A 22,863-nucleotide genomic window follows, 5' to 3' on the forward strand; every position below is an offset into this window, starting at 1 on the left:
TTAGTCATGTCAATCATGAATAAATTGCATCCTCATTCCAGAGTTCCCTTTTAAACTTCTCACTGGCATGTTTATAGTTACATTTATTACAGACAGTGCGTGCCATCCTGTTTTATTGTATCATTCTGCCCTCCTCTTGCCTTTTCCCTAGTCAGTAATAACCAATACACTATATAATTCAGTAATAATAGTGCATACAGAAGACTGTATGCTTCTGAAATCTGAAAGTATTTAATCACTTGCCACAGATACACTGTAACACTTGCAGATTTTATTCTACATCTGTTACCTTAAATAACACCACAGAACCCTCTTAATTTTCATTGCCTGCAATCTGGCATCCTTTTGGTGAAGGTAGAAACTCTTCTTTTGCAAAGGTTTTCTCTGGCCTCAAAAATATACCAGTGACTACTATGATGAGAGACTGACTTTTTAAATCACAGAGATAAGAAGGGTCAATAATTTCTTAAGCATAGTCATCCCTTTATACATAGCACTTTAATCTCTATTGGTATAGATATTCCTTCATTTCGTGTTTTATATGAAACACCAAAACATCTAATCCCTGACCATTAACAACAAAAATATTTTAATGCATTTTATCAGAAAAATTCAGGTTATCTTTCTAGAAAGTCTTATACTAGATAGATTTATTTGTATTTTCTGGCCATGTATAAATTTGAGGTTAGTCTTCCTCTCCTGCTGAAATTTTAGAATATTATTAGAGTAGGCCTTTATAGTCTTTTTAGATGGTTTTCTTAAATGAATCTCAGATTATTATTTTAGAAAACATTTTACTCAGTGGGGTGAGGCCTCTGTAGTTTGGTTTTTACTAATTTTTGCATTTAGTTAAATACTATGATGTGCAATAAAGTAATGCAGGTGAATTCTTAAGAGATTAGGGTCTAGTTGGGGAGGCAAAGCTAAGCTGTTAGAAAGGAATTATAAGATGCCATTGGTCATAGGGTCTCAGGGGCACAATTTCTGCCCTTTTATTCCCTTGGCATATGATTGAGGCAAGGGGCAGACAGTGGTGTCCAGGAACTATTGGCTTCTGTTCATCCATCCCTGTTCACCTAAACCACGTTTCTTCATAACTGCTTTATGAAATCACATTATAGTCACACTATTCTCCATTAATTAACTTTCTTATACCTCCAAATGTATTTGTCACTATCCTTTTGGTGAAGGTAGAAACTCTTCTTTTTTTTTTTTTTTTTTTTTTTTTCAGGTTGCAGTATTTTTAATTAGAGCTAACAAGGTGAGGGGGTTACAAAAACTCAAGTCGGCATTTCCTGTAGACCAGCAGGGAACAATTTCTCATCATGATAGAAAATCAAGAGTCCACTCGGGCTGTTGCCCAACCCACCCCTCAGTGCTGGGGTATGGGGGCAGCTGCACATTTGAGCCCCTCATCTGTCACCAGTGCCCACATTGTCCACATTTCGAGGGGGCTCAAGCGGTGCACCGGCAGGAGTCCCCTATACAGGCAGGGGTCTAAGGGGTCCAGGGGCCGCCGGATTCCAAATGTCTTGAAGCCAGCATGATGCGTGGGGCTCAGCCCTAGCCTCTTCAGGCACATACCTACAAAGACATCATCGATGGGGAAGAGTTCAGCCTCTTCCATGGCGGCCTGGAGGCGCTGCACAGTGGCTCTGGACATGACATATCCTCCCCCACCGGCATAGGGTGGGTAGTGGCTGGCTCTGTACATTGAGGGTGGGATGAAGTATTTGACTTTAGTGTTCCTGTTGGGCAGGGCTTTGCGGATGACATCTCCCACCAGGAGGTCCTGGGCCGGGTCCCAGCCATCCAGGAACTCTAGCACATTGGGGACGTGGACAAAGACATCATCATCTCCCTTTAGCATGAAGCGGGCCTGGGGGCAGGCAGCCGCCACCCAGCGCTGCAGGTGCAGCTCCTTGAGTGTCAGGTTGAAGAAGTCCTCAGTGAAGTCCCACTGGAGGATGTCGTCAAACTCTCTACTCTCATAGGCCAGTAGCTGTGCTGGGGGAGTGGGTCCTGCCACCCCGAGGAGGAATACCAGCTTCAGCTGCTGGCCCCTAGCCCTGCCCCATGTGCTGCGGATAGCTGCCCGCCGCTCCACATGGCCAGGCTGTGACTTGATGGCCAGGAGCAAGAAGGTGTCCTTGGAACAGCCTGAAGGCTCCAGCAAGATAGAGAAATTTCGGCAGTGGCGATAGGTCAAAAAGAGGCGATGAGTTCGCTCTTTTTGGGTAAGGATAGAAATATCCTTACCCAGCACATGGATCTCAGGAGGAACCAGGGTGCCTTATTTAAAATAAGTTAGTGAAGTCTGCTATAAAGGACACACAGTCTTGCTGAGCAAATATGCATGGTAAAGGAACACGGAGAAAGGGAACATTTTAGAAGACATAGTGTATAGAAGGGTGAAGAGATGGAAGAGAAACAACAGTAGGGACAGGCAAAAGTGGTTGTTTCCAATGCAGTTTATCTAAGCCATTACAGCTAGTGCTCGACTTACCACCGCGGTCGGGACGGCGGAACGGCCGTAACACGATTTGGTCGTTAGTTGAGTAGGCTATATTTACAGTTGAAATGGTGCACGCGGAGATGGTAGTGCTGCCAGAAGCTGGCCTGCACTGTCGTACGCCCCCCTGGGCAACATTTGCGCTGCCAGACGTGGAGCAGTCGTGGCTAGCGATTGTGGTCGTAAAGTCGAATGGCTGTAAGTTGCATAGGTCGTAAGTCGATCAATACCTGTACAGAGAACTTCTTTGGCCTTCACCTTGCTTTGGAGCACAACAGTATAAAATAGATATTTATGGTAGATAAAGTAGGTACATGGAATCAGATACAGAATTGTATACCTTTACATTCGTTTTGGGTGTATATCTTAGGTCTAATATTTTATTGATGTTTACTATCCTAACATTATAGTACTCACTGATACATGGCATTTTGAATGCATTCCCAATAGTGAGAATTTAATGACAAATCTCACAAAAATTAAGTAAACGATGGCCAGATTTAGTCACATTAGTTTTCTTGATAAGGCAGCAGAAGTTATTGAATAAGAAAAGACCAATGAGAAGAAAAAATGAGAAAAAGTGGCATAAATGAGGAAGGTGAAATTAGACCTAGCAACAATGACATGGTAAAAGAAAGAAATTTGGGGGCAGTAAAGGTAAGGTTCATGAGGACAAGAGATGCTGCTCTTTGTAACCAGATTGCCTTGGCCACCTAGAAGTCCTTGGTAGATATTGAGTGAGTGCATGGGTCAATGGATGGACGATGCCACCAAGGTCATGGGGTAGATGGAGAAAGAAGCAAGAGAGTGATGGGACGTGTTAAGTCCTGAGCATACTGTCCTCACCTCAGAGAGCTTACAGATTCAATGGGGGAGATCAAAATGTAAACATCATTTAAACACATGTAGTATATAATGAGATAAAGGAACGTGGTGGTGTCAGTGTGGTAACTGTGGTGGTGGTATGTGTTGGGAGCTGACCTGCCCTTCCAGCAATGATCTGGAGGAAGAAGTTGGGAGCAGATAGTGAGAGAACCAATAGCCCCTAGGCTTAGAGAGCTCACATGTTATGGGAAGTTATTAGCAAGATTGGGTTTATCCATTTACAAGATTTGTGGAGGGGCTGCAAGATGACAGTTAATAAACTCCTGGTGTAGTCTGGATGCCCCTTTAAGGACCTGACTAATGCTCACTCTCAACACCCAGCTGTAACTTTCTTTCTTTCTTTCTTTCCTTCCTTCCTACCTTTCTTTCTTTTTCTCTTCCTTTCTCCCTTTCTTTCTTTCCTTCCTTCCTATTTTTCCTTCCTTCTTTCTTTTCTTCCTTTCTTCCTGTCCTCCTTTGTTTCCTTCTTTCTTTCTTTCTCTCTTCATTTCTCCCTTCCTTCCTTCCTTTCCTCATTTCTTTCCTTCTTTCTTCCTTCCTTTCTTCCTCCCTTCCTTTCTTTTTCTCTCTCTCTTCCTTTCTCTCTTCCTTCCTTCCTTCCTTCCCCCTTCCTTCCTTTTTTCCTTCCTTTCTTTCTCTCTTTTCCTCTCTTTCTCTCTCTCTTCCTTTCACCCTTCCTTCCTTCTTTCCTTTCTTTCTTTCTTTTTTTCTTTTTTTTTCTTTTTTTTTTTTTTTGAGGCGGAGTTTCGCTCTTGTCACCCAGGCTGGAGTGCAATGGCGCGTTCTCGGCTCACCGCAACCTCCGCCTCCTGGGTTCAGGCAATTCTCCTGCCTCAGCCTCCTGAGTAGCTGGGATTACAGGCACGTGCCACCATGCCCAGCTAATTTTTTGTATTTTTAATAGAGACGGGGTTTCACCATGTTGACCAGGGTGGTCTCGATCTCCTGACCTCGTGATCCACCCACCTCGGCCTCCCAAAGTGCTGGGATTACAGGCTTGAGCCACCGCGCCCGGCCCTTTCTTTCTTTCATTCATTCTTTCTTTCCTTCCTTCCTTCCTTTCTCTCTTTTTCTTTTTCTTTCTTCCTTTCTTCCTTCTTTTCTTTTCTTTTCTCTTCTTTTCTTTCTGACAAGAATATTGCTCTGTTGCCCAGGCTGAAGTGCAGTAGCATGATCTCAGCTCACTGCAACCTCCACCTTCCAAGTTCAAGCAATTCTCCTGCCTCAGCCTCCCTAATATCTGGGATTACAGGCACCTGCCACCACAGCTAGCTAATTTCTGTATTTTTAGTAGAGACAGGGTTTTACCATATTGGCCAAGCTGGTCTTGAACTCCTGACCTCAGATAATCCTCCTACCTCGGCCTCCCAAAGTGTTGGGATTATAGGCATGAGCCACCATGCCCAGCCCAAGCTGTGATTTTTCTATGCTTTCACTCATTTGCTCTTCTTCCCCCAGTTGCCTGTGTCCTGGGAGCTCCCTCAGCCTGGATAATTGTAACAGCATCTTAATTTTATCCCTATTTTGGAAAATTTTCATTCTCAGTCTGCCATGTCTCCCAGATTGACCTTAGGAGACCACTGATCACATTAGTGCTTGGAGACTAGTCACAGCCCTAGCTGTTCCTCAAGGTCATTTATAATTGGGCCCTAGATAACCTTCACAGCATTCTCTCTTATTGGTTCCCTACCTGAACTTTGTGATCTAGGTAGACTGGTCTACTCACTGTTTGCTGAATGTCTTGTCTTTTTCTGCCCTCATGCTTGTGCTTATGTTTATTTCTGCATACATTGCCACTTTTTTCAAAATTTGGCTTAAGGTCCAGATTGAGTGCCATCTCTTCCATAAAGTATTGCTGAGTTAAAATTCTCCTTTGGACCCCTATTTAGAATAATCTGCCTTCTACTGCCTTCTAGACACGTCATATCTCCTCTCTTGGACTATAATCTCTTTGAAAGTAATGACATGACTTTTTCATATCCACCCCACTCCCTTTCCATTTCCACATATTTACTCACTAAATGCTAATGGAATGAATGAATGAATAAATACATAAATTTAAAGAGTGTGGAGACACTTTGTTAATTGTCTGTGGAGATATAAAAACCCCAAGAGGAGGGGAACATACTGCTACTAAGAAATTTATAACCTCTGTGAAAAGACAAAACAACCTAGGGATGGTCTGACAAATGACGCATCCTCTAATACAAATCAAATACCTAAGTGCTGAGGAGGAATTAGATGTGGTGGAATCTAAGGGTTCTTTTGACAGTAAAACTTTGAACAAGCACTCTGTGTCTCATACTCCAGGGACAGAAAACCATCCATTTCCAGTCCTGATCTGGGCTTTCTAGTCTTCTTGTCCCCATTGTTGTCTCCAGTATAAAATGGAAATACGTGACAGCTGATATTTGCTTTTTGTGTGTATTTTGATAATAAAATACTTGCATTGGCAATTGAGGGGCTATGCAGGAAATGCCATTTGACCCTATCTTCCATTTCAGTTACCCATGTTTGTTTATGGCTCAGCCCTAGTTCTAGGGCTCTGTTCTCATGATAATTAGACTCTTTCTAGATTACATTCTTCTTCCTCTAATAATAATTTATATACATTTTTATGCTACATCTTTAATAGTGTTATGCTTATGAAAGATAGATTTTCTCCATAATAAAGGGAAAGGTTTAAAATGTAAACATAAGCTAAACGCATGTGTTATGTAATGAGATAAAGGAAATTATGTTTGTTTGGCTTGGTTTTTGATCTTTTGAACACAAAAGGCCTTGTGAGGGTCACATTCCTTCACAATTTTTTCTTGACTCTGGGCTCCTCCTCACTGTCTTTATCTGGTTTCAGGCTTTCTGGAACAGGACATTACATTCAGACAACCTCATCTGCCTCTTTATTGTTCTTTTGGTCTCTGATTATTTCTGCCAGAGTTAAGATTCCTGAAATATCATTTTCATTATGCCTTACCTTCTCTTAAATACCTACTGGGGTACCTCATTCATTATAGTATGACATCCAATCTTGACAGTCTGGCCCATTGCCTGCCTCACTCTACCCACTCTAGCCCACCTGCCAACTCCACTCCCATGTCAGCACTCCACTCTAGCTAGAGTTTGTTTACTCTGCCTGAGAATAACTTGCTTCTCAAATCCTATCCACCCATCAAAGCACAGCTGCAGCTCCACCTCTCATCCCAACAGATTCCTGGGCATAAGTCATAATTTATGTTCAACATGTCACTATTCCATAGTGTAGCATGGTTTGGATCAGGGGAAGAGTTAGTAACAAAAAAGAAATCAGGCAGCAGAGGGGAGCCACTGTGCTAAATCAAATGCGAAACTTCTGCTCCTGGCTTAATGAAAGTGATGCTGGAATTTGTGATTCTGCTCCCCAGCTGAAGAGAAGGGGAGAATGGCTGAATCTACTATCAAAATGTATCTAGGGAAATTTATTTTAACAAAATCTATAGAATAAAATGTTATTAAAACTAAACAGTAAATTTAAAGAGAACAATGCTTCATTTGACAGTTTATGGTGGGATTTGACCCTTCTAGAGTTAATGAGTTGAATTTGGGTATCTTTAGCTGAGAAACATAGATTTAATTCTTCCTTCTTTCACAGATTTTTAGAAAACTCCTTTAGCATATTATATTGCATTGAATTTCTTTGTTTTCCTGTAAGGTCAAGGATCTGATGCAGAATATACATTTTCTCAGGCTCATGCAGAGCATTCTCCAGGATAGGTCATATATTAGGCTGCAAATCAAGTCTTAATAAATTCAAGAAGGTTGGACTTATGTCAAGTATCTTTTCTTACTGCAGTGGTATGAAACAAAAAATCAGTAACAGGAGGAAAATTAAAAAATTCACAGTTTCATGGAAATTAATAAACTCCTGAACAACCAATGAGTCAGAGAATAAATAAAAAAGGAAATTAAAAATATCTTGAGATGGATGAAAATGGGAACACAATATATAAAAATGTCTGGGATGCAGCAAAAGCAGTTTTAAGAGGAAAGTGTTATAAATACATTAAGAAAAAAATAAAAATCTCATATAACCCAATTTTATACCAAAGGAACTATAAGGTAAAGAACAAACTAGACCCAGGTTTAGAAAAAGGAAGGAATTAATCAAGATTGGAACAGAAATAAATGAAATAGAAAATGAAAAACAATAGAAAAGATTAACAAAAAGAAGAGTGTTTTTTTTTTGAGAACATCAACATAATTGACAAATCTTTACTAGATTAGTCAAAAAAATGAAAGTGGACACAAATAAAATTATAAATGGAAGAGGAAATATTATGGCTGATACTACAGAAATATAAAAGACCCCTATGAACAATTATATGCTAATAAATCAGATAACTTATGCTTCTGGATGAATTTCTAGAACATACAGCCTACCAAGACTGAATCATTAAGACACAGAATATCTGAACACATCAATACTGTGTAAGAAGATTGAATCAATCATCAAAACCCTCTTAACAGAAAAGTCTAAAATCAGATGACCTCACAGGTGAATTCTCCCAAACACTTAGAGAATTAGTGCCAATCTTTCTCAAACTCTTCCAAAAAATCGAAGAAGGAACATTTCCAAACTCATTTTACAAGGCCAACATTACGCTGATACCTAAAGCCATAAAAGGACACCACAAGAAAAGAAAACGACATGTCAGTATCCCTGGTGAACACAGACACCCAAATTCTCAACAAATTACTAGCAAACGAAATTGAACAACACATTAAAAGGTTCATACACCATGATCAAGTGGGATTTATCCTTGGGATGCAAGTTTGGTTCCATACACAAATCGATAAATATTATATACCACATTAACTAAATGAAGGATAAAATCATATGATCATCTCAATAGATGCAGAAAAAGCATAGGATAAAATTAAACATCCTTTTATGATTAAAGACTCTCAACAAATTAGTATAGACTGAACGTAACACAAAAGGGCAGGCCCACAGCTAACGTTATACTCAATGGTGAAAACGGAAAGCTTACCTTCTAAGACCAGGAACAAGAAGAGGGAAATAGAAAAAAATTATCATGTTTATACGGAACCAAAAAAGACCCCAAATATCCAAAGAAATCTTGAGAAAGAAGAACAATGATTAATGTATTACACTTCCAAACTCCAAACAATATTATTATGCAAAGCTATAATAATCAATACAATAATAGTATGAGCATTAAAACAGACACATACCCCAGTGGAACAGAATAGAGAGCCCAGTAATAAACTCATATATATGATCTACTAATATTTGACAAAGGTGCCAAGAACACAAAATGGGGAAAGGATAGTTTTTCAATACATTGTACTGGGAAAACCATTGTACATACAAAAGAATGAAAAAATCATTGTACATACAAAGGAATGAAATTGGGCCCTTATCTTAGACAACTCACAAAAGTAACTTGAATGGATTAAAAACCTAAATGTAAGACCTGGAAGTTTCTAGAAAAAATAAAACAGGGAAAAACTCCATAATGTAGGTCTTGACAATGATTTTTCAAATATGACACCAAAAGCACTGGCAACAAAAGCAAAAATAAATCAATGGGAGTGCATCTAACTAAGAAGCTTCTGCATAGCAAAGGAAACAATATAATGAAAATGCAGCCTTTGGAGTGAGAGAAAATATTTGCAAATTATGTATCTGATAGAGTTAATATCCCAAACATATAGGAAACTTGTATAACTCAATAGCAAAAGAAACAAAAGAGAAAGACAGAAAAAATAAAGAAAAGAAGAAATTATTCTATTAAAAATGAGCAAAAAACCTCAATAGACCTTTTCCCGAAGAAGGCATACAAATGGTCAACACATACATGAAAAGGTGCTCAACATCACTAATCATCAGAGAAATGCAAATCAAAGCCACAATGAGATATCGCCTCATATCTGTTAAGATGGTTGTTATTAAAAAACGCAAGAGATAAGTGTTAACAAAGATGTATAGAAAAGGGAACCCCTGGCACTGTTAGTGGAATGTAAATTGGAACAGCCATTTTGGAAAATGGTATTAAAGTTCTTCACAAAATTAAAAATTGACCTCTGATATGATTCAGCAATCTCACTTCTTATGTACCTGAAGGGAAAATATCAGTATGTTGAGGAGATGTCTGCAGTCCCACGTTCGTTGCAGCATTATTCAAAATGAAGACATGGAAACAACCTAAATGTCCATTGATGAATGAATGGATTAAAAATGTATCTATTAACAATGAAATATTAGTCACAAAAGAAGGAAATTCTGTCATTTGCAACAAAATGGATAATCATGCTAAGTGAAATGAAACACATGGAGAAAGATGAATACTGCATGATTTCACTTATATTTGAATCTAAGAAAATTAAACTCATAGAAACAGAATGATAGTGGTTGGGACCCAGAGGGTGAAGGAAGTGTGGAGATGTTGATCAAAAGGGTACAAACTTTCAGTTATAAGATGGATGAGTTATGGGAATCTAATGTAGAGCATGGTAACTATAGTTAATAATATTGTATTGCACACCTGAAAGTCGCTAAGAATAATCTTAAGTTCTGACACCACACACACATGAAAGGTAACGCTGTGAGGTGACAAATGTGTTAACAAACTTGTTTGTGGTATTCATTTCATAATGTATACATATATTAAATTTATGGTGCTGTATATCATAAATGTATACAATTTTATTTGTCAATTATACTGCAGTGAAACTTGGGGAAAAGGTTCTGATGTACATTGTTTAATATAGTTTATATTATTTTAGTTTTCCTCATTTTTACTGTACTTGACTTAGAAGATGCACAGTTGCTTAACTTGGTGGAGGACCTTTAAGTTTCAATTTCTTTTTACAAAATTACAAATCCGATAGACCTCCTCTTTCAGCTTGCAGAAGGTAGGTAATATGCCTGCCAATCTGTTGGCCTAGTTCTAGATCACTGTCAAGAGCAGCTTGGGCAGTCCATCCTTTGTTCAAACACAGAATAAAGCAGTGGAAGACCAAATAAAGCTGCAACAAGGGGTTGGAGCAGGTGGCACCACCTGTACCCATCTAATTCAAACCCATTTAATCTGCCGCTTATATGTGAAAAATCAGAGAGTTAATGCATCAGTGAAAGGATCAAAGTGATTCTGGCTCATGCCTGAAACCCATCATGGAAGATGACTGCCACTAAAATTAGTGCTACTGGTTCTAGAAATCCCAGTTTTTACCCAGTGGGCTAGAACTATTTCTATACTATCTATGCAAGTGGTGATAGTATAGTATACTTAAAATCATTCACAGCTGTGGATGTCATGACAGAAAAGAACTTAATTAAATACTTATTTTAATTAGTTATTACCTGTTTAAAATCTTCAGTGCAATGAGAATACTTGAAAGTCTTTAAGACTTCACCTTTGGATCAACAAAAGAAATGGATTGTAAATTTCATGGTTTGGGAACAATTCTTTCCATATGGAATCCTACAGGAGATTCCTTATAGAGTTACACTGAAGGAAACTCAGCCCTGGGTCCCGCGTGCTGATTCCCTTCCAGCTGCACATCACCCTGACAGCTAATGAGATGTCGACTATGGTTACTTTTCTGTGAGAAAAATGAGTGAACCAAATCCCAGGAACATTTTTGTAACTTTTTTAGTGGGTGGAGTGGATTAAGAGAAGGCCTATGACATTTCAAACCACATTTGAGGCATATTTTAAAAACTTCCCATGTTTCTACTTTATGAAATGTATCAGATAATTTATAGGTATAAAAGATTTTTTACCAGAATATTTTTCTGAGCTAAATACAACTAAAAATGTGGATAAAAGGTAAAAAAAATCACAATAAATAATAGATTGAACTATAAATGAATCAAAGTATAAAATAATGAGGGAAAATCTTGTGAATAAATACTTTAAAATTGATTTTGGGAAGGTGATTCATACCATTCTTTAAAATGAAGCAAGAAATGGCCAAAATATTTAAAATTTCTAATAATTGAATTTTGGTTCATCATTTACCTTCTAATTATTTCTAGTATAAATGGGTATATTTACTGATCAGTTCCTCTAGCAAAATTATTCTCAACTCTGGAATGTGACCTGAGATTGATACAATTTTTCTTTTAGAATATATTCTCCAACTTTTCTTGTAGTTTTTTAAAGCTTAATTCTTTAGAAACTATATGTAATTGAATTTAATTTCATAAACATATCTCAGGAAGGTTCTTTTCCAATGATAAATATATATGACACTTGTCTAAAAATCATATTATACTTAGCTTTTATTAATATATAATATATAGATTGATTCTTGCTCATTATTAATAAGGTAATAAATTAGAAATGAAATGGCAGCAAAAATTTTTATTATTTGTAGAAGTTCAGGAATGTAGAAAATAATTTCTACTTAATATTCTCTGCAGTTTTATTTAGTTATGTTTTCTAGGTACTAAAATTTTTCAAGTTAGAAATAAACTTTATTTTTTGACCCTTGTTTAGTTACATTATCACAGGCACATGGTTTCCATCAGCCTCTCAGATTAGCAAAATATGTTGCTTTATTGTCATTTAAAAATACATTTAATTCTGACATTAGTTTATCTCTTACTCCTATGTTTGTTTTTGAGAAAACTCCCAGCAATTTCCAGTGTGTGTAAGCCAAAGCCATTCTTTATAGTAAACAGGACTCCTGTTTGAGGGAAGCATCCCGAGAAGTGGGGGTTATTTTAATGGACATGCTGTATTACTTTAATCTAACCCTTTCACCATCTGTTCTTCCCATAACAGTGAATGAAAAAAAGAACATATTTTATGTTTCAGCGTTACATTAGTAAAAAAAAAAAAAGATAAAAGTGATTTAAAAGCATGCATATGTTCTTAGTGCAATGCAGTCTGCATCTGTGATTTTTTTTCTCATGGTTCAGACACAAATCAAGAGGAAAGCTGCTCATGCCTGATAGAGTGAAAGTTTTTTATGAAAAACAGGACTTTACCAGAAGAGGGTCTCTTTATATATTTTACAGCTATAAATGATAAAAACCTCAATGAGCTGCCAGAATAAAAATAGATAACTGTGACATCTATTGTTAGAACATCTGGCATTTTTCCTGGGCCGGGTGGTTGCTGCCACATCCAGATGAATGCAGAGCACCTGTCTGGAACATGCTGTTGAAGCAGGCATGAATCTTATGACCGTAATCAAAAGAAGAGTATCTTTGGGCGTACTTGTGGTAGGAAACGTTTCAGTGATTAGAGGACATACCTAAGGGTGTGTCGAGATGGTTTACGGGGTGTAGAGTTGGAGAAAGTCCCCTTTGTAAAAACATGCTTGGGGACTTGGAATCTGTTACTGCTTAGAGGGTAGAACACTATACTTACCTAAGTATAGTGTATCTAAGTATCGACCGCGTAAAAAGCAAGGGTTCTGGAATTACATCTCTCCTCTTAAAATTCATAATCATGCAACTTTGGGCAAAAAACTATTTTGAACCTTATTTGTTATGTCTGTAAAGAGACTAATAATATTTTTAAGATGTAGTTAGCATTTACTAAAACAATGTGGAATCTGCATAGTGACTAATGCATAGCAAGTGTTTTATAATGGTAACTATTGCTGTTATGGATATTAGTTAGCATAAGCAAATCACATATTAATTTGCTTCTTAATAAGTCACAATTCGTTTCCTTTTTCCTAAATAACTTATCTACCAAAGGAAACAGTGATGTTTTCCTTCTTCAAACTCCTAAACTATATTGTTTTTCTCTCTATTCAGGTCTTTGCCTTTTCTAAATTGTATTAAAGTTATGTTCTGTGCATTATTTATATCCCTTTTAATGTGAACACCTTGAAGGTGGGGCTGTATTTCTTTCTATCACCTGGCGTGCTTCCTTGCACACAGCAGGCACTCAACAAATATTTGAATGTTAGAATGATTTTTGTAGATAGATCCCATTGGGTGCATATTAAGCCTTAAGGGTTGGCTCCAGCCTTTAACCTGATGAACTGTCAGTCTCTTCTAGAAGGAATGATTTCGTTATAAGCTGAATTCCAAAGGAGAGCTGGGGGACTGAGGATGTCATCTGAAATCTAGCTTTGGCAGTCATCTGAGCTCTCTGCTTGCCAGCCTCAGCCCCCTTTTAGTGGATGGCATTTGATTGCATGTTTCATAAGAACAAGGGCATCGGTCATCTGACTCATATTTTAACTTGCAAAATGAATGCTTGTTTTGAAAATTAAAACTTTAATATGGAATTAGGGTAAATTAAGGTGCGTAGTATTCAGAACAACAAAAAACTTTCTAAAAAAGAGGAGGTTTCAGCAAAATTAAAGATAGATTTTCACTGAACTGTCTTAATTGATTGGTATAATCTAATGAGAATAAAGAAATCATTCAGTTTCTTAGCTTTAAATATAGGAGAAAACATTGTTACCTTTTTTTTTTTTTTTTTTTTTTTTTTTTTTTTTAAGACAGAGTCTTGCTCTGTCACCCAGGCTGGAGTGCAGTGGCACTATCTCAGCTCACTGCAACCTCTGCCTCCCAAGTACAAGCAATTCTCCTGCCTCAGCCTCCCAAGTAGCTGGGACTACAGGCATGTGCCACCATGCATGGCTATTTTTTTGTATTTTTAGTAGACATGGGGTTTCACTGTGTTAGCCAGGATGGTCTTGATCCCCTGACCTCGCGATCTGCCTGTCTCAGCCTCCCAAAGTGGGGAGATTACAGGCATGAGCCACTGTGGCCAGCCCATTCCAAAGGAAGAAGAGCAAATACTCAGTATAGCTCATAAAGCATGACTGTTTTACTTGAAAATAGTGTCAATACCAAAAAAGGCTGGGAGAACCATCCACAGGCTTGCATGAAACTTAATTGACCATGATTCTCCCTCCTCTCCACTCTTAAAACACATCCTTAAGCTCATAATCAAAGTGTAAATGATTAAAAACTGTTGGTACCAAACTACATGCCAGCTTCGAAAACTGGAGTATTTAGAAGAAAAGGCCCTGCTGTTTAGATGACTGGCTAGTGGCCTGATTTGTTTCTGCAGTTGGGAATATTGATTTTTTAAAAAATCCTTTAACATATGTATCTTATCTTTTATCTGCCTATAAGATGGTACTGAAGACATGGTTTTCTAGACAACACGGTCTATGGCAGAAAATAATTGTTACAAGATGGTAACCATTTCTGTTTACCTAAGTGAAAGTGATTAAGGACCTTTATATGACACATACATATCTGTACCATTTGTACTTTTTAGTGCTGTTAGATGTATTGTTTATATGATTCTCTCCGAAATATTATAAGGTAGTCTGTTCCTATTCTACAAATGGGAAAACCAAGGCCCAAGAAAAGTGATCTTTTGTACAAGTCATACCAAATGACAGTAGATCAGGATACACCCATGCCTGAATCCAAGGTTGGTTTGTACTGAAATCCCTAGTTGATAACTTTGTATTTTCCTATGCACAATATTAATTATCAGAAATAAAAACAAATATATTTAAAGAAATAAGAGCTTTATTAAAACAAGGTTTCATTTCTTCAGAAAAATGTTGTGTTAAGAAATGGCTTTGTCTGAAATGATTCTATAGAAATAAGGCATAAGTTTACTGTAAGGGATTTTTCTGATTTTCAAATATTTATTTAAAAATGATTACATACTTTAAGAAAAGTTGCAAGAATAGTATATTCTTGTATACTAGGCTCACCAGTACTTAACATTTTGCCACATTTGCTTTATCATTTTTTCTCTTTCCGCTCCCTCTTTCCTCATTATTATTTATTTTTTTGAACCATTATAGAGTCGGTTATATATCTCATGCCTCTACCCAAACCTTAATACATTGATGTGTATTTCCGAAGGACAAGAATATTCTCTTATATAACCACAGCACAATTATCAACATCAGAATATTTAATATTAATAATATGTTTTTATCTAATCTTACAAGTGTAAGATATAAGATGTCTCCAGTAATGTTCTTAATAGCATTTGTTATTTCCTCTCTAGCACAGGACTCAGTCTAGGAGTCTATATTGTATCTAATTTTCATGTCTCTTTCGTCTCCTTTAATCTGAATAGTTCCTTAGACTTGGTTTTTCTTTCATATTATCGGCGTTTTTGAAAAACATAGCCCAGTTATTTTACAGAACGTTCTTCAATTTGAGATTGTGTGCTACTTCTTTGTGGTTGGATTCTGGTTATACATGATCCACTGGAACACTTCATAAGTGAAGTTGTGTCTTTAGAGTGTCTGTCACATTCAGAGCACATGATGTCCATCTGTTCTGAGTTGGTTGATAATGTTAATTTTGATCACCTGGTCGAAGTGTCATTTGGTTTCTCTACTGAAAACTGTTTTTTCCCCTTCTAATTAAAAAGCAAATCGGTGGGGAAACTTTTAAGTCCATAAACGTAGCCTATTTCTCATTAGTTTTTACCCTAGATTTATCATCCGTGATCATCTGTGCCCAGATAAATTTTTACTGAGGTGATTGCAAAATGTTTATTTTCTAACTCAACTACTCCCTCCATATTTATCAGTTGGCACTCTCCTGTAAGGAATATTCCTCTATGTTTCCCCGTTTATTAATCAGTTTGGACCCATGGATTTATTTAGTGGGTTACAATTTATTCATTATTGTCATTTACTTTTGCTTAAGTTTTTCTGTATTTGGCCAGAGGGAATTCCTTCAAGCTGGCTCCTGTGTTGTTTTGACATGTCCCTGTCATTCCTATGTAGAGCTATCTAAAGCTCTGTATCCCATAGGATTAGATATGTAGTTTTTATCATTTTTTACCTCTAAAATTCTGTATTTAATTTGTGTAATTTGTGTTTGTGTTTGCCTATTTTCCCCAAGGGTTTATTTAAAAGTTTTTTTTTTTTTAGGTTGAAGAGTTTTATTTTTAATTTTGCTTTTAATTTCCATGTTTTATTCATTGTGATCAGAGAGTGTTGTTTATATTTCTACTTCATGAAATTTACTGAGGTTTTCTTTACGACCTAATATTTGCTCAATTTTGATAACTGGGCATCTACATCAAGAAGTTTCCTTCTTTATTATCAGTATGTGAAGTGATATATAGCCATACAATTTAACTGATTGGTTTTCTTTTTCTTTCTTTTTTTTTTAAGTCTTCTGTAGTCTTTATTATTTTTAAAATTTACTTTACTCTGTTACTGCGGGGTATGTTAGTCTTTTATGTGTCAGGATGTTTCTATATCTCCTTTGTATCTCCTATAGTTCCTGCTTCATATAGATGGCATTGCAATGTTATTTGATGCATAAATATTCATAACGGTTACATCTTCATTGTAAATTCTGGCTTTTAGCAACATAAAATGTCTTTTGTTTTGTTTGTTTTATTTAATGCTTTTTTAAAAGCCTGAATTCTACTTTGCTTGGTTTTACAATCCCAGCTCTTGGTTTCTTATTATTGACATTTGCCTGGTTTATGTTTGCCTTTCCCTTTATTTTTAGCCTTTTGAAACACTGTGCTTCAGGCATATCACATGATCAGTATAGAATTGGGTTTTGCTCTATAAATTATCAGAAAATCCTTTTTAAAAATTGATGATTTAAACCAATCCACATTAACTGATGAGGTTGATATGTTTGAGTCAATGCTGTCATATTATTTAATATTTACTGTATGCATTACACTGTATTTAATGTGTTTTCCTGATTTGTCTATTTTTGTTTTTAATCAAATTATTAATTTTGATATATTTTGAAATTAAAATGCAGTTATCACAGAAAGTACCTATTTATTGTTTATCTGGTTTCCTCAGTGGTAACATCTTGCAAAGCTGTAGTACAATATCACAACCAGGATATTGCATTGTTACTATCAACACACAAAACAATTTCACTACCACAAGGATCCCTCGTGTTGCCCTTTTATGACAACATCTACTTTTCTCCTGCTCCTGCTTTTGTCATTAACCCCTAGCAATCACTAATCTGTTCTTCATAACTGTAATTTTGTCATCACAAGAATGTTGTATAAATGGAATCGTATTGCCTTTGGAATTGACTTTTTTTCACTCAGCATAATTCACTAGAGATTCATCCATGTTGGTGCATGTATCAATAGTTCATTCTTTTCTATTGTTAAGTAATAGTGCATGGTAGGAATATATCATATTTTGTTTAAACATTCATCTTTTGAAGGAAATATGGGTTGTTTCCAGTTTTTGGTTATTAAAAATAAAGCTATAACAACTCAGTAACAACACCACCACCAACAACAAAAGCAACTCAATTCAAAAATGGGAAAAGGACTTTAATAGACATTTTCCCAAAGATTTACAAGTGACCAATACCCCTGTGGAAGGATGCTCAACATCACTAATCATTAGGAAAATGCAAATTAAAACTGCAAAGAGATACCATCTCACACACATTAGGATGGCTACTACACACACACACGTAAACAAGTGTTGGTGAGGATGTAGACAAATTGGAACCCTGTGTACTATTGATGGAAATGTAAAATGGTGTAGCTTCTATGAAAAACAGAATGGCAGGTCCTCAAATAATTCAAAATAGAATTATCATATGATGTAGTGATCCCATTTCTGGTTATGTACAATAAAGGATTAAAAACAAAGTCCCAAAGACATATTTGTACACCCATGTTCATAGTAACTTCATAGCCAAAAGATAGAGGTAACCCAAGTGTCATCAATGGGTGAATGGCTAAACAAATTGTGGTATATACAATGGAATACTCTCCAGTTTTAAAAAAGATGGAAATCTTGACACCTGTTTCAACATGGAAAACCTTGAAAACATAATGCTAAGTGAAATAAACAAATCACAAAAAGACAAATACTTTATGAACTTGCTTTGTGAGGTACCTAGAATAGTTAAAGTAATAGAGACAAGTAGAATGGTGGTTTTCAGAAACTGGAGGGAAGAAGGAATGGGGAGTTATTGTTTAATGGGTACAGAGTTCAGTTTTGTAAAATGAAGAGTTCTGGAAATGAATGGTGCTGACGGTTGCATGGCACCATGAATGTACTTAGTGCCACTGAACTATATACTTAAAAATGGATGATAGTAAATTTTACGTTATGTGTATTTTGCCATATTGAAAAAAAAAATGGAACAATTAAGGAGGACTTGGAAGTGAAGGGAAGTAGCTGTTATAAATATTTCTGTGCAAGTTTTATAGGAATATAGTTTTTATTCCTCTGGGATAAATGTCCAGGACTACATATGGTAATAGCACATTTAGGTTTTAAGAAGCTGCCAAACTGTTTTCTAGAATAGATACACCATTTTATATTCCCAACAGCATTGTATGTGTGATCCAGTTTTCTTACATCTTTGCTAGCAATGAGTGTTGTCATTATTTTTCATTTTAGCCAGCCTGATAGGTGTATTGTGATATTTCATTGTGGTTTTAATTTGCATCTTCCTAGTCACTAATGATGTTGAATATCTTTTCATATGATTATTTGCCATCTGTATATCCCACCCAGTGAAGTGCCGCTTCATATCTTTCACCCTTTTTTGTTGTTCTTGTTGTTGCGTTTTGGGAGTTCTATATATATTCTAGAGGCTAGTCATTTGTTATATATGTAGTTAGTAAATGCTTTATCTCTGCTTGTAGTTTGTCTTTTCATTCTCTTAACAGGGTCTTTTTTGAGGCAAAAGTTTTTAATTTTGCTCTAGTTCAATTTATCTTTTTTTTTTTCTTTTATGGATTGTGTTTTTCTTGTCAAGTCTAAAAACTTCTTACCTGGCCCTAGATCTTGAAGATTTTCTTTTATGTTATTTTTTAAAAGCTTTATAATTTTATGGTTTACATTTAAGTCTGTGAACCTTTTGAGTTATTTTTTATATAAGCTGTGACACTTAAGTTGAGATTTATTTGGTTTTTGCCTGTGAATGTCCAATTATGCCAGCGCCCTTTGTTAAGAAGTTTGTCTTTCCTTCACTGAATCGTCAAAAATCAGTTCAGCATATTTGAAGTTTGTCACATTTTCTGCTTCCAAGTAATGCTGATAATATGGGTCATGTGTGACTTAATTTGTGTTTCTTCATGACTTTAGATGTTTTGAGGGCAGAATGTGTGGACAGATCCAGATTACAGTGGCTGCCATTATCCTTTAAACTCAGGAGCCTGTACAATGTATTAATTTATTGACCAAAAGGCATCATGCAATTCCTAATAAAATTGTGCCATAATGGGATACTTGGAGGGAAAATTGGCATTGTAGTAAAATTATAATTTACACAATAGCTTTGTTTTTATAATGATGACAATAAAAATTTGTGGACTTGAATTATAGTTCTCAATAATTATTTTCTCACAATAACTGAGATGTAGAGAAAGGCACAGGAATCATATATTTCAACACTAAAAAGGATTACATTGTACAGAGAATTAGAACTGAAAGACAAGTTAGATAAAGTTTAATCTAACTCACTATCGAATTTTTATGCGCCATTGATTCGTTGCACTGCACACGCCACATACATTGGCTGGCTGCCTTCCTCTCTTTCTGCCTTCTCTTTTCTCAAATATTTAATAAACACCTGAAATATTTTGGATTAAGTAATGTGGTTGTAGTGTCCTCAACAGAGTTTACATCAAGTACAGTTCATTTTAAAGGGATGAATTTGGCTCAGAGGTTTGATGGTGCCCACTGGTACAAATTTAGAGGTCTTGAAAACAAAGGTTTACTGCAAAGCTTTTCCTCTGTATCTCCTAAGCAATGTGAGGTCCTGGTACCACCCAACTTCCGTCTGCTTGAATATCTCAGGGCAATTCACTTGCTGTTGCTGTAGTTTCCTGCCTATTGTCAAGAGGCTTATCCTTCAAATTCTTCTTTGGGTGCTCTTGAAATGTATACCTCCTGTACGCCCAGGTTGTCTCTCGTTGAATTTTCATTGTGATTGAAGGACAGAATGTTCTTCTCTGCTGCGCCAATAGCACTTTCCCAAACACACTCAGGAAAAGCTTTCCCCCTCTCAACAGGGCTCAAAAGTCTTGACTGGAGTGCTTCAGAAATAGACCTGGTTTATACCTTTATAAAAACAAGCAGAGTCTAGGCAACTCCTCACTTGGAATAACACTAATGGTCTGAGTTTCTCTGAGGCAAGCACATGGATGGCACTCTCAAGAAGCACATGTCTAGCACTTGGAAGCGCCAGCCTTGCTTTGTGGAAAGTGGAGGTGGTATCTTGTGAAAAGAGAGTCTGGTGTTCACTGGGAGAAGAGGCTGATGGCATGTGGAAGGCATGGTATAGGAACTGAGCCCCAGGATGTCTTGAATTCTCCTACACTATAACCCTGCAGAGAGAGAAGGTGAATTTTCTATTTTTTTTCTTGATGGAATATGCAGATAGTCCATATGTGCATGCAGAAAATAATTAAAGTACCAATCAGAAATGGCAAAGGAAGTATCTCAACCTGGAATTTGCACAGGATTCTGTTCTGAGCATGCTATACTGGCATACTTTGAAGGTTCCCCAGAGGAACCTGTGTAGTTCATCTCTTTATCTCCAAGAGCCTTTGGCTAGTTGCCTCTTTGTACTGAAATGGGAAGAGCGAGGATTCTTCTTCTGGCTCAGGGTTGGACTATTGGGAAGGAGAAAGTTTGTTTTGTCTGTGAAGTTCTCATCATGGGTGAAACTTTCTCAACTAGCATGCAACAAAGTTAACAACAGTGGAACCTAGAAATTTTCCTTCTTTCTCCACAACACCACACACGCCCACCCCTGTTTGTTCTGGGCTAAGAAAGGAAAGTCTAAAATGGACTTGTATTTTGGTTCCTGAGACTGTGAAACAGTTTCTGCCCCTTCTTTGCAAATCTCCCTAATATTGGATCTTTTCTTCTCTCCTTTCTTCCTTAACAGTGTTTTATCTGAAATGTAAAATATTGGTTTTGAGCGCAGGCTTTGAGACTAGATAGTGCCTAGTGAGGTGAGGTGTGAGGTGGCTTTGGCATCTTATTAAAACTTGTAGTAATGTCCTTTTTTCATCTATAAAATGGAGCTGTATTACGTTCAGGTGGTTGTGAGAATTAAATGGCAAAATGTATATGGAATGATTAGCATATTGCCAGACACATAGTAAGCTCTCTGTAAATGGCATCCATCATTATTATAGTAGGCAATCTCTTTTCAGTACCTAGAGTTGTTTGGCATTAGGCAACAAAAAACTGGTAAAAATTATTATTAGATTCCGGATTTTAGTGGCTTGTGAGGGCCTTCAAACTGAGCATACTTCCTAGGGAGATCTATCAAGTGCTTTATGTTTTCTTTCAAAATCTGACCAAATAGTCTGGTAGTAGATAAGCTATTTAATTCTAGCAAGGTACAGCAATGCCTCTGGCTTGTTGTTTTCTGGTGACCCCTATGCATATATCAAGTTTCACCTTCGAAAGCAAGAGGCACATAATAGTGAACAGGCCCAACTCTCATATAGGACAAGACTTCTTAAGAGTTACATGGCATAGCCGGATGCGGTGGCTCACGCCTGTAATCCCAGCACTTTGGGAGGTCGAGGTGGGCAGATCACCTGAGGCTGGGAGTTCGAGACCAGCCTGACCAATATGGAGAAACCCTACCTCTACTAAAACAAACAAACAAACAAAAAACCCACAAAATTAGCCAGGTGTGGTGGCACATGCCTGTAATCCCAGCCACTTGGGAGGCTGAGGCAGGAGAATTGCTTGAACCCCTGAGGTGGAGGTTGCAATAAGCTGAGATTATGCCATTGCACTCCAGCCTGGACAACAGCAGCAAAGCTCTGTCTCAAAAAAAAAAAAAAAAAAAAAAAAGAAAGAAAGAAGGAAAGAAAGAAAGAAAGAAAGAAGAGTTACATGGCAATTGAACTGGGTAAGCACTTATTAATTATTCTGCCATCTGTCCAGCATGGCCTTCAGAGAGTTAACAGTCAAGTAAGAAGATTAAGTTTCAGGACATTGGTGCCTTAAGCCTTAGGTTTTTGTTTGTCTGTTTTAATTAAGAAAAAATGTAAGCTGGGGTTGTGGCTCATACCTGTAATCTCAGCACTTTGGGAGGCTGAGGTGGGAGAATTGCTTGAGCTCCAGAGTTCAAGACCAGCCTGGGTAGCAAGGTGAGACCCTGTTCTCTACAAAAAAATTTAAAAATTAGTTGTGTGTGGTTGTGCATCTTTGATCCCACCTACTCAGGAGGCTGAGATGGGAGGATTGCTTGAGCCCAGTAGGTAGAGACTGCAGTGAGCTGGGATCATGCCACTGACTCCAGCCTGGGGGACAGAGCCAGACCCTGTCAAAAATAAATAAATAAATAAACAAAAGAAAAAAAATGTAACAAATAGAAATAAAATATGGAGCTTACCTGGAATCTCTCTTTGGCAATACTGGTAGGGTAGATGAAGAACCTGGGTTTGAATCTTGGTTCTGTCACCTGCTAACACTGGCTTTGGGCAAATCACTTTCTCTGCCTGAACCAT

At 37.1% G+C, this 22,863-nt stretch overlaps 2 protein-coding genes across 3 annotated transcripts in view; one reads left to right on the top strand and one right to left on the bottom strand.

The window, feature by feature from the left end:
- SIM1 (SIM bHLH transcription factor 1) overlaps nucleotides 1-22,863 on the top strand; it is a 79,744-nt gene that overhangs the window by 51,538 nt on the left and 5,343 nt on the right. The gene's annotated exons all lie outside the window — the stretch shown is intronic.
- LOC104650627 (N-acetyllactosaminide beta-1,3-N-acetylglucosaminyltransferase 4-like) lies at nucleotides 1,231-22,863 on the bottom strand. The gene is made up of 2 exons (XM_074397052.1): nucleotides 22,749-22,863; nucleotides 1,231-2,292 (listed from the first exon to the last, which is right to left on the bottom strand). Exons 1-2 carry the CDS (start codon nucleotides 22,861-22,863, stop codon nucleotides 1,373-1,375), a joined length of 1,035 nt encoding a protein of 344 aa, XP_074253153.1. The 3' UTR covers nucleotides 1,231-1,372.

Source organism: Saimiri boliviensis, chromosome 4 (genome assembly GCF_048565385.1).
Source record: "Saimiri boliviensis isolate mSaiBol1 chromosome 4, mSaiBol1.pri, whole genome shotgun sequence".
NCBI lineage: Eukaryota > Metazoa > Chordata > Mammalia > Primates > Cebidae > Saimiri > Saimiri boliviensis.